Raw genomic sequence first — 15340 nt, forward strand, 5'->3', positions numbered from 1 at the left:
GTTTTCCTGCTGATAGAGATGATTGTAGTGGTACCTCAAGTCCTCACATGCTCCAACGCGTTTCGACTCTTAAGAGTCGAAACGCGTTGGAGCATGTGAGGACTTGAGGTACCACTACAATCATCTCTATCAGCAGGAAAACGGTGAGATATCCCGGGTTGACATCACTTTTTTTCTCACTGTTGGACTTTGCTGAAAAAACATCCACGAGATTGCCAGTTGTGGTACACAATCCAGAATTTGTTTTTGTTTTTATTGATTCATACTTATTTTCTTACAATAAATGCGTTTGAAACCTCACACACCCCTTCGTTTTTGTGCTTCATACCGAGCTTAAATACGAAGCAAGGGAGTGAACGAGGACGATTATCCAGCCTGCTGAGATAAAGATACCGTTATATGAAAGTACGTCGCCGGTTGAAGTAAGCATAGATGTGAGCATCTTTTAGAAGTATCAGCTTGTGAATGTTTGGGGTACACCCTTTTGTTACACCAGGGGTATCGCTTAAGAGGCCATAAAAGAAACCTTTATGGGTTTTTTCCATATATATGAAAGTAAGCACACATGTGAGGAGCCACGTCTATCTTGAAGCACCAGGGTGAACCCTTACGGATACCTTCACACTTCCCTGTTTCACCATAGTCCAGAGAGTCCGGGGAGAAGTCACCTTCATTTGAACTAACTGTTTTGGGAGAAATCCCTGTTAAACCCTTGTATACATTTGTGTTTTCTCCACATGTAACATCAATTGAAAATATTTCATACGAGGAACACGTTTTTAGGAGCAGCAACGGACTCCCTCACCAATACTTTTGGACATTGATCCCACGGCGAAACACCATCATCATCCTAACTTTGCGCCAACAGCAGGTTCTATCCTACTTTTCTTTTGTGTATTTAGTCTTCTACAGGTGTGTGGTGACACATCAGGATAGGACCTTACACTTGGCGGCAAAGAGAGTGCGCAGGAACATACCTCACCCTCCCATTTTCATTATCCTGAGTTGTTTTACATATCAATACCACACATATGTAAATTTTTGTTTTTATACATATATGAATTTATTCTGAATAATATGTCCTTTTAAATAAATCTATTACTGCTAAACAAGCCATTTTTTATATACATTTTTGTACAGCCAGCACTGGTTCTAATTTTATTTTCTTGTTATATACTATTTGGTGCTATTGACCATCTCCATACCAGCTGCTGCTGACAGCGCACTTGGGAACATTTCTTTTTTTTTTCAGGTGGTCATAATTGGAAATGAGTGGAAATGAATGTTATAGAGGTTAATACTGTAAGAACAAAAATAGGCCAAAACCAAAACCCACAAGGGTGGCTTTGGCAAAACCAATACAGATCCAAAACACGAAAGAGGTACACATCCAAAACCAAAACCCAAGATTTGGTTGAAGCGCACATCCCTACTTCCTTGTTTTTTATTTTATTTTATTTATTTATTTTATTGCATGTTATTTTATTTTGATCAAAGTCATGCTATAGCTCATTATCTTTCAGCTGTTTCAGTAGCTTTGTCTTTACCTCCATAAGTGATGCAAAATGGGTTTCCTTGAGTACAGATTTGACTTTAGGGAAAAGTCACATGGTTTTAGTTCTGGTGAGTATGGAGGGTGTTCTAGCACTGCAATCTGTTTCTCAGCCAAAAACTACTTCTCAGAGCTGTGTGGGCTGATGCATTGTCCTCTTTCTGAGACTTTACAGCAAAGTTGCTAGAACATAATTGTAGTAATGTTGATTCACTGTTGTGCTCTCTCATAGACAGTCTTCCAAAATAACACCCTTGATATCAAAGAAAACTATTAACATGACTTTGAATTTGGATTGCTTTGACATGCTTTCTTTATTCTTGATGTTGGTGGTGCTTTCCAGTGCATGGACTGATGTTTTGTCTCATGATTGTACTGGAAGATCCATGTTTCATCACTGGTAATAACTTTATCTTAAAAATGGGAATCCGTTTGAATTTGTTCCAAAATGTCTGTACAAATTCGCTTTCGATTTTCTTTCTGCTTGGCAATAAGTTGCCTTGGAACCATTTTAGCACAAAATGTTGTCATGTTATGATCTTGGAGCAAAATTTGCCTAAAAGTTTATTTGTTGATTTTTTATCATTGGTGCTATCATTCGGATCACGATCAATTCAAACAATTTTCTAAACATTTTTCACATTTGCGTTTGTTTTACTGTGCAAGGCTTTCCGGGATGTTCATCATCTTCAACATTCTCATGACCATCACTAAATCTTTTGTGCCACTTGCAACATGTGCACGTGACATACAGTCTGCCCATAAGCCCTGGTTAACATATGGAAAGATACGTGGGTCTAACAAAATTTTTTAAATGAACACACTGCTGTACTTTTGAACTAAGCTTCTTCATTATGCAAGTTAAGTCTTGTTATTTAATAGCCACTATATATATATATATATATATATATATATATATATATATAGACCCGGCAGCATCGGACGGGTTGTCATAGTTACTTGCGACCTGGCATACCCAAGATGGCGGCGGAGAATGACATCATCACTCAGTGCAGTTAACCTGTGCACTCAGCATGGCGGGACTGACTGGCGGCGTGGACAGGTGATCGTGATAAGTGACAGGGGGGGTGTTTGAGGGGTATAAATGTTTTACACTTTGTAATACACAATTGATCCCTGATAACGGGCTCTTGGCCCAAAACATATGTAGGATTTAATCTTAATAAATGTAAGCACACTGCAAGACTCCTGAGTGTCGCCTGTATCTCCTTCTATACCATTGGGCCGCCATACCCGAGGAAGGCACCGGAGCATTACCTGCTAAAACATAGGCTGAGTGCCGGGAGACTCCTTTGTATATATATATATATATATATATATGAAATTATAATTATATAATAGAGTCTGTTCCTCACCTGTATCCCAAATCAATGGATAATGGATAATCATCTCTGGTTTAAACATTTTAAAAATTAGTTATAAAGGGTTGTGTGAGGAAAAACATAACACATATCTAATTATTCTTTGTTAACATTTTTCACTACGCAGTGTAGACAGCATCTCTATTTCATAAACAAAGTAACTGAGAAGATGGAGACAGGGCTTAACAAAAACTGTTTATTATTATTATTATTATTATTATTATTAATTACCTTGTTTATCTTTTTGACTCTGTCGACCTAATGTCTGTCTAACATATGGAGTCTATCTATTGACCGTCTAACTAGACACTGCCTATCTGTCAATCGGATACCCTCTACATATCCTCCCTTTTTATAAAAAAAAAAAAAAGCAGGGAAGCCTAGTGTTGATCTAATTATACTAACATATTAATGACTAAAAAGTATGAAACCCATTTACCATATCACTGATAAATGGCTTTCTCACCACTTCAGATTATTCATATTCTGGGATATCAGAAACTCTGCGGTTTGGCAAAGTTTGCTTTCCCATACACAAGAATGGGAAAAGTGACCAGACAACAACTTGCTTTCCGCAGTTTTAGATGAAAGCATCATTATATCTCAGGAGGGTGTTATGCTGTACTTACCCATGTGTGACCATGGGTAAAAGCAATACTGCGCATGAGCATTTGCCATTTCGCACATCTGCAGCACCAATGAAAGTTGAAGTTCTGACAAGTGTCACAGTTAAGTCCTCATAAGCAGGCTCTCCTGCCAACGCATGCACTCTCCTGAGACACAGGATGTGGGATGTGCAAAAAGCCATAGCGAGGGCATTTCAAACGTTGCTGTGATGATGACACCACAATGCATTGGAAAATCGTAGTACACTATGTCAGTATTTTTTAATTACTCGGAAAAAAAAATTCCCACAAAAGGCAAAATTATTTTTTCTGCTACCTACAAAAAATATTTTTAAATAGAGCCCTATGTGTATGTAATGTTGCATTTATATTTTAGCTCAATATTCCAAGTCTGCTACATTGCTATCTAGCTGAACCAGATATAACCATTGGTTTCTAACTGAAGCTGTGTGCATTCATGTATAGAAACATAGAAACATAAAATATGATGGCAGATAAGAACCACTTGATCTAGAGTACACACACACACACACACACACACACACATAAACACACACACACACACACACACACACACACACACACACAAACACACACACACACACACACACAAACACACACACACACACACACACACACACAAACACACACACACACACACACACACACACACACACACACACACATGCCAATTAACCTACCAGTATATTTTTGGATGGTGGGAGGAAACCTTTGTAAGCACGGGCAGAGTATACAGATTCTACACAGTTAAGGCCATGGTGAGAATCGAATCCATGACCTCAGTGCTGTGAGGCAGTAATGCTAACCATTACATCATCCGTACTGCCCCATCCCTATTGTTGGTGAATACCAGTGGTGGTTCCTACCTCGGTGAAGGATGGGGACTGCCGTTGGCTGTGCTGCCTGGTTCCTGCCACTGGCTGGGTCCTGGCACCTGTATAATGTAGCTGATAGGCGCCAGGATAGGCGAATGCACCGTAGTTACAGCATACCTCCCAACATTTGAAGTGAAGGTAGAGGAACTCCTATGCGTGCCCAAAAAGGGGACATGGCTTCACGGCAGTGCAGCGATCGACAGCCACGCCCCCCATTGTTGTCAGTGTGAGGGCATGCCCAGTGCTCTGTGAGCTGCTGGCATGCCCCCTCCCCTGTGTCTCCACTGAAAAGATGCTGTGCGCGTGCGCACGGCCTCTATTCTCCATGTCAGGAGCCTCCCAACTGCATAGCCCTACCGTGGGACACTGTGGCCCGCGGGTGGGACAGTCCCAATAAACGTGTCTATCTCGCAGAAATCAGGACAGTTGGGAGGTATGGTTACAGCGGTACTGCGCATACACAAGCATCAGCTAGTCAGGAAGTGGATTCTTTCAGAAAGCCAGCTTTCTGCTAATCGCAGCCCAGTCTGATAGTACCAGAGGGCAGAAACACTTCCCAATGGGACTGCCTGTCCTGTGGGTGACTGGCACGTAAGACTCCCAATAGGAGTCACTGCCAGTCACTGTAGCCAGTGAAGTCTTACAACTGCATCTGGCTCACTGACATGAACTGAGGTGGCGGATTTTACTGGGGGAACTGCAGTCCTATGCCCTTAGAAAACAAGATAACTTCATGGTCAATAAGAGTGTAAAGAATACTGCACTACTGTATATAACTTGTATCTCTTCTGAATATGGTTAAGCATCATTGTTCAAAATCTAAAAATAAATTGTATGTGCAAACATATATCTAAAGACACGGTGCACAGTGTTTCCAGAACTTATATTGGGGTTATTCTACACCTGAGTCCACTACTTCCTGCAGATGGCACAATACTTGACTGGTTGGTGAATTCATAGCTTTAAGTGGCTCTGAATGCCTACCTGCTTTATTATACCAGATACAAGTATGTCTGCTAACACTGACAGCTTCCTGTTTAACTACTGTAGATACACCAGCGTATTTATAATGGGAGTGGTGTGTGCATTGCAAATGGGCCCCGGGGTCCAGGGTGGGCCCACAATGCACAACCTGCACCCATTATTTGTAATACTTACCCTCTGGAGTCCCGCCGCTGGGGAGTAGCAATCAATGAGAAAATGTCCACCGCACCATTTTCCCAGAGTCTGCACTTGTGCTGTAGACGTTAGGACAACGCTAGGGTACCCAAGTGACCCTAGTGTCCAGAATCACAGTGCAGCCGCCAGATAGAGAGGAGGGGACCCTGACAGAGCCTGCACATGGGCCTTCTCCTCTCTAGATACCCCTGTGTAAATAGACAAGTGAAGTGAAACGTACAGTATCAATATAAGATTTTTGGTGAAAGTTGAAGCCAATAAGTGTGAGAGAAACCCATAATATGCAACAAAATATCATTTTCAGCTATCAGAAATAAATATTTAAGCAAAATCTTTAAAACATCGGTAGCACATGGACATTTCAGCTGAATCTTACATTATTCTTTCCATTTTACAGGAAATCTCAACTACCTCCATACATGAGTTTAAGAGTGCAGTAAACAGTGAGTTTTGTTAACTAGACTATACACTTCACTTAAAAATTAAATAAAATGAAACAAGTTAAACATTTTAGAAATTAATGAGATTGGCTTACTTCTGCACACTGGGATATCTTTCCATTCTCCATTGCTACAAAGTGCTTCAGCTTCCATAGCTGGTCCCAGAGAATAACCAGATTTACATTTATATGATGCTCTTTCACCAGATACATATCTGTCTTTCCCAAGTAAGAGATCAGCATTGTCTACATTTGGTGCAGGTCCACAAGATGTATCTAAAAGTATAGAAATAAGTGAAAACATTAAATACAAGTGGAGCACTCAGTAAATAACACAGCACAGAATTTACAGAATACTTTAGCAAGGTTAGGTAACACAGAGATTTAGCTGAGAGGACTTCAGCAGGCGCACAACAAGGACATCAGACATGGGGGGTCATTCTGACCCATTTGCTCACTTCGTTTTAATGCAGCAGAGCGAACGGGTCCCTGCTGAACATGCCAGATGGCCGAAGGCTGTAGCAGAGATGCGATCGCCTCTGCCTGATTGACAGGCAGAGGCGATCGCTGGGCGGGAGGGGGTGGAACGGCGGGGGCGGCTTGCAACAGCTGTGTGACATCACACGCAGCCGCTGTGGGCTGGGGAGCAATGAGTAGCTCTCAGCCAGCACGCTAAAGCTGCGCTGGTTGGGAGCTACTCTTGAAGTGCAAAGGCATCGCCGCTGTGCGATGCCTTTGCACTTCTGCGAGGGGGGGCTGGACTGACATGTGGGGCGGACTAGCCCTGTGCTGGGCATCCCCCCCGCATGTCAGGGAAGAAGATCGTAACTGTGTTAAATTTAGCACAGCTACGATCAACTCGGAAAGACCCGCAGGGTGCAGGGAACAGGGCCAAGTGAAAAGGCTTCAGCAAAGGTCCTACGGGACTAAAGTTACAGCCTACTGAAAAGTAACCCCCAACTGGAGAGGAGGGATATGGTAACAGTGTAAAAAAAACAACAACCAGAGACCAGATGGATTTATGAATTAAAAATGCTAGCCCCAAAAGGTCTCAATATAGACCACAAATGAAATGCTTTTTTATAGTAAAAACACACTTGACCATCCCAGATATATGTATATTTTTATAGAATCATTATATTCCTTTTTTATACAAGACTATCTTAGATATAGTTAATATTTTTAAAGAACTACTCCACTATACCCATTTTTTACATATGTAGTAGAGATGAGTGGGTTTGGATCTCAGAGATCCAAACCCGCCCAAACTCCACGATCCAAGTCAGGAAACGTGTCCGGCTCGGGGCTTCTTGCTAGACTCAGATCCCAGAACGCGGCAAAATATCATCATCCCACTGTTGGATTCTGGCGGGTTTTGGATTCCATATAAGGAGCCGCATATCGCCGCCATTTTCACTACAGACTAAGAGAGTGATGGAGACAGACCTCTGCCTCTCTGTGGGTGGTGGCATTGGGTGGGGTCAGTGTGTGCTCTTTAGGGGTGCTGTCCTGTGTGCTGTTAGGTGTGCTGTACTGTCACTGTAGTGTTCTGTGCTGTTAGGGGTGCTATCCATCACTGTGGTGTTGTAAAGGTACACTGGCCCTGTCTTGTATGCTGTAAAAGTATAGGGGTGCTGTGAAAATAAAGGTACACTGGCCCTGTCTTGTATGCTGTAAAAAAAAAACAGGGGTGTTGTAAAGGTACACTGGCCCTGACTGTTATGCTGTCAATTTACAGGGTGTTGTTAAAATACAGGGATGCTGGCCCTGTCCTGTATGCTGTAAAAATACAGGGGTGCTGTGAAAATACAGGGGTGCTGGTTCTGTATGCTGTGAAAAATACGTGGGTGTTGAAAAGGTACATTGGCCCTGTCTTGTATGCTGTAAAATTATAGGGGTGTTGTTAAAATACAGGGGTGCTGGTTCTGTCCTGTATGCTATAAAATATACAGGGGTTTTGTAAAGGTACATTGGCCCTGTCTTCTATTCTCTAAAAATACAGGGATACTGTTGTTAAAATATGGTACACTGTCCCTGTCTTGTATGCTGTAAAAATACAGTGGTGTTGTTGTTAAAATAAGGTACACTGGCCCTGTCCTGTATGCTGTAAAAATACAGGGGTGCTGAGAAAATAAAGGTACACCTGCCCTGTCTTGTATGCTGTAAAAACACAGGGGTACTGTGAAAATAAAGGTACACTGGCCCTGTCTTGTGTGCTATAAAAATCCATTGGTGCTGTGAAAATAAAGGGGCACTGTTCTGTGTGCTGTAATAATAAAGGTGTGCTGTCCTTCAAAATGGAGGACAAAAATTTGGAGGAAAAATTTGTGAAAGATCAGGAACCACTTCCAGTTTCTAGTACTAGTGCTGAAGCTGCTGCTGCCACCACTCATGACATTGACGATGCAATTCCATCAACGTTGTCTGCTAAGGCCAATGCCCAATGTCATAGAGGGCATGTAAAATCCAAGGAGCAAAAATTATTAATTAAAAAAAAAATCTGATAAGAAACGTAAAATTGGCAATATGCCATTCACGACACGAAGTGGCTAGGAAAGGCTAAGGCCTTGGCCTATGTTCATGACTGGTGGTTCAGGTTCTCATGAAGATGGAAGCCCTCTTCCCTCTCAAAAATTAAAAAAATAAAGCTTGTTAAAGAACAGGAAAAAACAACTGTGCATTCAGAGATATTGCAAATCCCCAAGGAGAGTCCAAGTGTGTCCGTGGTTGCGATGTCTATGCCTAACCTTCCCAAGACTGTATGGGAAGAGGAGGCTCCTACCACCATTTGCACGCTCTCTGCAAATGCTGGGAAGAGCACCGTCATTCCAGTTGCTGATATTAAGATTGAGGATGTCACTGTAGAAGTACACCAGGATGAGGAGGATATTGGTGTAGCTGGTGCTGAGGAGGAAGTTGATAATGAGGATTCTGATGGTGATGTGGTTTGTTTGAATAAGGCACCAGTGGAGACAGTTGTTGGCCATGGGATGAAAAAAACCATTGTCAATACCAAAAAATCCACCACTTTGGTGTGGAATTATTTCTCTGTGAGGATGAGAATGAGGATGTAAACACTGAAGGGGGTGAGGAATTGGAGAGTGAGGATGAGGACGACATCTTGCCTCTGTAGAGCCAGTTTGTGCAAGGAGAGGTTAATTGCTTCTTTTTGGTTGGGGCCCAAACAGACCAATCATTTTGCTGAAATGATTGGTTTGTTAAAGTGTGCATGTACTGTTTTTACAACAAAAGGGTGGGTGGGAGAGCCCATGGACAAGCCCATGGACAATTCCATCTTGCACGTGTTTTCTTTATGCGCTGTTTGAATTATTGCTGAGTGTAGACAACAAGCATTTTTACAGTTGATTATAATAATAACTTTCTGCCACTGCAGTGCTATTCTATTTCCTAGATGGGCAATGTTGGTAATTTAAGTGCCACATGTTTGTACCAACTACTTCTGTCACTTAGCTTAGTTATCCAGCTACCTCGGTGCAACTTTTTGGCCTAAACTGGATGAAAACAATATTGTGAGCTGTGAGGTGGTCATAATTGACTAGAAATTAGTGGAAATCAATGTTATTGAGGTTAGTACTGTAGGAACAAAAATAGGCCAAAATTCTTTATGATTTTTCTAAAAAAATACAGATCCAAAACCAAAACCCACAAGGGTGGCTTTAGCAAAACCAATACAGATCAACATCATTCCAGGGGTGTTGCCCTATATGGGGTGCACTATCAGTCCGGGGGTGCTTCCCAACTGCCATTTAAGTCCATGGGTGCTGTTTCCTTTCTGCTGTGCTGTGTAATTATCCAGGGTTGCTGCTTATGCTGTATAAATCCAGGGGTGTTGCCTATCTGCTGTATAAGTGATGGGGTGCTGTCTATCTGCTGTATCCAGATGCGCTGTCATATAATTCCAAGGGTGCTGCTGCACTTGATCCCAGGTTTAAATTAAAGCCTAGAGCAGAATATGAAACAAGCTTCAACATCACAACCAGATCTGTGAAAACGTACAGTATAGCTGCAAAGGTGGAAATTTAGATTGCAATTTTGATGAAGTGTTTTCCAATAAAGTGGGGAGAGACCACATTTGTGGCCAAAGTGAGACTCAGAATAGACAGAATCATAATCCAGCGGAACGTGACATGGCAACATCTCTTACTTCATTTTCTCTGGCTCATATAATTCCAGAGGTGCTCTGTCTGAATCCAATCATCTGTAGTAGATATATCTTCTAGTGTGCACTATGTACCCAGAGAGAGCTTCTTCTCAATTATTTCATGTTAGGTACTCAAATTAATGGCTCCAATTAGTCAACCTTAATTTTGATTTATTAATGTTCCACATTTTGGGATTATTTACAAGATGTGTATTTGTTGTACAAGGTTCTTTTCCTTTATTTTGTCATTTTTTTTCTCCTTAATAATTGTACAATGTAAGGACTGCATAGAGTTATTGCAAGACCTTGCGGTGTTAGAAGAACAGAGTTTCAGTGATCTTGCATTGCATCAGCTTTCCATTGCGCTGCAGCACTAGATGGGCCAGGAGCTCCTCTGAGGCACAAACATTTACTGAATAAGGGCCCAGTATGGAGTCTCATGGTGGCATACAGCCATGAAGCTGTCTGGCTTGCCAGGCTGAGGCATGCTGGTGGCACAGAGTATAGCATTGCTTCTTTCCACAGTCCTACTTGTAATATGAAATGAGTTTCGACTAGAGTGGTAAACTCCACTAGGGCAGGGGCTGAATAAAAGAAAATTCACTGCACAGCCCTGTTTAGTACTGTACCGAAACCACCCGAACTCAACTTGCCCCATCCGGGGCTGCTGTGGGGGCTCAGGAGGGGCTGATAAAACATCTAAGGGGCTGTTTTATTTAAAAATAAAATATGAGACTTCCGGGTACGGCGCCGATGCGTGCAGCAGCAGCGGTGTGAGCTCCGTGTGCCGCCCCAGCCCGCGCTAGCCCGTACTCTGTACATGGCGCTACAGCCCGCTCCCGGACCGCTCACCTGCCTGTGGGAACACTTCTGGCACCTGATGGAGCGCTTCCTGGCCACCCCAGAAACGGCTAAACCCCTCAAACAACGTCCTGCAAAAATGAATGGGGATTCCAATATGGCCGCCGGGCAGCAGACACAGCCTCAGCAGCAGCAAGTGCACACAGACCGTGAGTTGCATTCCTCCTCTGACTCTTCTGTGATCACAGATCTCCCTGTACATACTGCCTCCTCTACACAGAAGTCTCATAAGACTACACAGCAGGCTGAGGGCCCAATTACATATTCTGATATGGTAAAGGCAATTCAAGACTCCATTAACCCTATTATGGAATCTCATGCTGCCAAAGTCACGCAGGCAGTGCATGACATTAAATCACAGTTCAAACAACTTTCCAAACCGGTGCAGATTAATGAACAGCGCCTTGGGGAGACATTTCATGACGTTGCTGATTTAAAGGAACAGTGCGCTTTTCTTCAGAAATCTCATTACCAGCTTCTCAATAAAGTCGACGATCTCGAGAACAGAGAAATAATTTGAGGGTTGTTGGGCTGCCCGAGGCTCTTAAAGGGCCTGCACTCTTTTCCTTCATACAAGACATGCTGCCTGATTTGCTAGATATTCAAGATTCTTGCGCGGGTATGATTGTGGAGAGGGCCCATCGCATTGGTCCTGTAAGGCCTACACAGGATTTCCGACCCCGGGCTGTTATTTTCCGTTGTCTTAATTACATCCACAAAAGACACTATCTAGTCTGCGTCTCGTCGTAAGCGGAATTTACAATGGAACGACGTGAGGATTTTTATTTTCCAAGATTCTTCAGCAGAGGTGGCCAGGGCACGACGTGAATTCACCCCACTCTGTTCCCGCCTGGCCAAAACAAATAGAAAATTTGCCCTCATATACCCGGCACGGTTGCGCCTGTTCAAAGGATCCTAATTTATGGACTTCTCCACCGTGGCTGATGCGGAAGCCTTTCTGTTGGAAGAAGAAAACGGCCATTCTTCACTGCACCTGCCCTCAACAGACTCGACTCCAGACGGCTGACCACGGCTGTGAAACCTTTTAGCGTGGTTATCTCCTCCTTTACTGGCGATTACTCTACTGCTCTGTTATATTTGTTTATGTTATAGCTGATAATCGCTGGAAGTTTTTGAAATTATTACTGGGAGGCTGCGCCTCTCTTACTGACATAGATGCCATGTCGGATACTATATTACCATTAATCCCATTCTTAATGTGATGTTTCCTTTAAGGCGCTTTCCACCTGATGTTCTCCACATGTTATTCTGAGTTCATATTTTTGTTAATGTCAAATATACGCTATGCTTATTGTTTTTCAGTTCCAGGGCTGGGGCAAGCCTGGAGTTCTTATCTGGTTCTCCATTTGGCGAACTATAGGTCAATTTATATTTTCTTTGTACCTGAAGTACACTTTTGATGCTAATCTTTTGATCCATTCTTTTCTGGATCCTCTGCTTTACTTTCCCCCACCTTTTCTACCCAATGTTCTCTCCTCTCTGTGTCTTGTCCTGTCGGTTTTCTATATCCATGATAGCAATGTATTTTGTAGATATGACATTATTGGTTTTATATATTGCCATGAATCATACCTTTCTTTAGCTGAATGATGACCAGTTTAAAATTTGGCACATATAATGTAGGTGGCTTCCACTCCCCCATAAAGAGGAAGAAAATCTTACTTTACTTGTCTAAACTGCATGTACATGTTGCATTCCTCCAGGAATCTCCCCTTCTCCCCCCTGAGAATGACAAGCTCAACTGCCTGGGCTGGAAAGTGATGGCAGCCGCCCCATTTACCGCCAAGGCCCGTGGGGTACTCATTTTGGTTAGACGTTCAGTTCAGGTAGACCTTCACTCCTCCCAGTCTGATTCTGAAGGCAGATTTCTCATAGTAGACGTCACTCTAGATCAGGCATTCCCAACCGTGGTCCTCAAGGCACACCAACAGTGCAGGTTTTAGTGATATCCAGGCTGCAGCACAGATGGTTAAATCAAAATAACTGAGCTACTAATTAAGTCACCTGTTCTGTTGCCTGGATATCACTAAAACCTGCACTATTGGTGTGCCCTGAGGACCGTGGTTGGGAATGCCTGCTCTAGATGATTCTCGTTTTCTCTTATGTAATGTATATGCCCCCAATAATGATCCCCAACCCTTTTTTCTATCCATTGCCACTAAGCTGCATCCACACTCTCATAAACAGATGATCCTCACAGGTGACTTTAATTCTACTGTATCCAATGCTCTTGATAGGAATACCAAATCCAGAACTAGCCGTTATACCCCCAAATATGGTTTACCATATTTAATGTCACAGTTGCACCTGGTGGATGTGTGGCAAGCCTGTCATCCAGTCGACCGGGAATACACATGTTTATCGGCTGCTCATGGTACACTGTCGAGAATCGATTACTTGCTCATCTCGGCTTCTATGTTTACCAAGGTACAGATTTCTGAAATTAAACCTGTGTCCTTATCTGATCATGCGGTCTGCTGGATGACTCTCGCCACCTTCCCCAATATAGGCCCTGTCAGACAATGGCGCTTCCCATCCCACCTGACTAACTCTATCCAATTTAGAAATATGCTGGAGGCCTCATGGGCTGATTTTAAACATTGTAACGTAGCTGCAGAGAATGACTTGCAGCTCCTGTTCTGGCAGACGTCTAAGTCAGTACTAAGAGGCTCTATTATTTCCTTCACTTCCAAACATAGGAAAGACACGCAAGCTCTTTACCTTGATGCTCAATCTAAACTTACTGATGCCTACCAGGCATTCACGCAATCCCCCACCCCAATTACCAAAAAACTCTACCATGAACAAAAATCCCTTTTTGAAAAACTCTTAACTCAAACCGAATCTAAATTAACATTTATGTCTTAATGTAGATTCCATAAATTTGGCAATCGATCTAGTCGATTGCTTTCAAATCTCCTGAAAGGTCAGCATCCCCCAACACTTATCCGTGCTTTGACTGGGACTGATGGCACTGTGGTACATGATTGTTGCCAGGTGTCTGAGGTTCTGCAGTCTTTTTATTCCTCATTATACTCTGAACCCTCTATCGATCACCAACAACAACACTCCTTCTGGTCTTCCCTTACTCTTCCCTCTCTGTCTTCTACCTCGTCCCAACCTCTACTGAACCCCATCACTGAGGAGGAGGTGCTCCATGCAATTCACTGTTTGAAACCGAACAAAACTCCTGGGCCTGATGGTCTGACCAATGAATACTATAAAATACTAGCCCCTCAATTGACCAAACCCCTCTGTGAGCTATTCAACTTGCTGTTGTCCGGGACCCCTCCACCACTATATTTCAATGCTGCGATTCTGAAAATTCTCCATAAACCAGGGAGAAATCCCCTGCTACCCAGTTCATATAGACCTATATCCTTACTGAATATGGATTACAAGATATATACCAAGATCTTGGCAGACCGGGTAAAGCTTCTCTTGCCCTCTCTGATCCAGGAGGACCAAACGGGGTTTATATAGGGGCGTCACTCTACGGTGAATGTGCGTAAGATACTGACTGTCATGCAGTGGCTGGAGACTTCGGGAAACCAGGACCCCTATGCCCTTCTCTCCCTTGATGCTGAGAAGGCTTTTGACCTGGTCACATGGGATCACCTTTTTGACACCATGCACAGGTTTGGGTTCCCGGAGGCTTTCATCCATGCAGTACGTCTTCTGTATCATGACTCTTCCTCCCAAATCCTTTCTAACAATTATATGTCCTCTCCCATCCCTCTTCATAGAGGGACCAGACAAGGCTGCCCCCTTTCACCCCTTCTTTTTGCTATAGCTATAGAACCCCTGGCCACTGCACTGCGCATGTCTTTAGAATATACCGGTATTGTCGTTGGATCGACTGAAGTGAAACTCAGTCTATTTGCTGATGACATGCTTTTATTTATCTCTAACCCCCAATCTTCCATCCCTGCTATAAAACATATTATAGACCATTTTAGCTCTTTCTCTGGATTTCGTGTGAATTATGACAAGTCGCGCCTCCTCCCTCTAGGCTCTGGTCACTCCACAAACCTCCTATCTCCCACGCTGACACAATTCACAATTTGCCGCTCTCCACTCAAATACTTAGGCATCACGATTCCCCCCAGTCTAGACGCCCTTTACTCTGCTAACTTCCACCAGATTTATTCCTCGGCGGAGAAAATATTGAACGGATGGATGGACTTACCTCTATCATTGTCTGGTAGGGCAGTGGTTATTA

At 43.0% G+C, this 15340-nt stretch overlaps 1 protein-coding gene across 4 annotated transcripts in view; it reads right to left on the minus strand.

Moving 5' to 3' along the window:
* LOC134957932 (complement factor H-like) overlaps window positions 1-15340 on the minus strand; it is a 1300757-nt gene that overhangs the window by 1166650 nt on the left and 118767 nt on the right. For all 4 annotated transcript variants that reach the window (XM_063940180.1, XM_063940181.1, XM_063940178.1 and 1 more), the window contains exon 3: window positions 6171-6350. In XM_063940180.1, the coding sequence (XP_063796250.1) occupies window positions 6171-6350 (180 nt within the window). The remainder of the gene's footprint in view (window positions 1-6170; window positions 6351-15340) is intronic.

The sequence above is a fragment of the Pseudophryne corroboree genome, chromosome 9 (genome assembly GCF_028390025.1).
Source record: "Pseudophryne corroboree isolate aPseCor3 chromosome 9, aPseCor3.hap2, whole genome shotgun sequence".
Lineage (NCBI taxonomy): Eukaryota > Metazoa > Chordata > Amphibia > Anura > Myobatrachidae > Pseudophryne > Pseudophryne corroboree.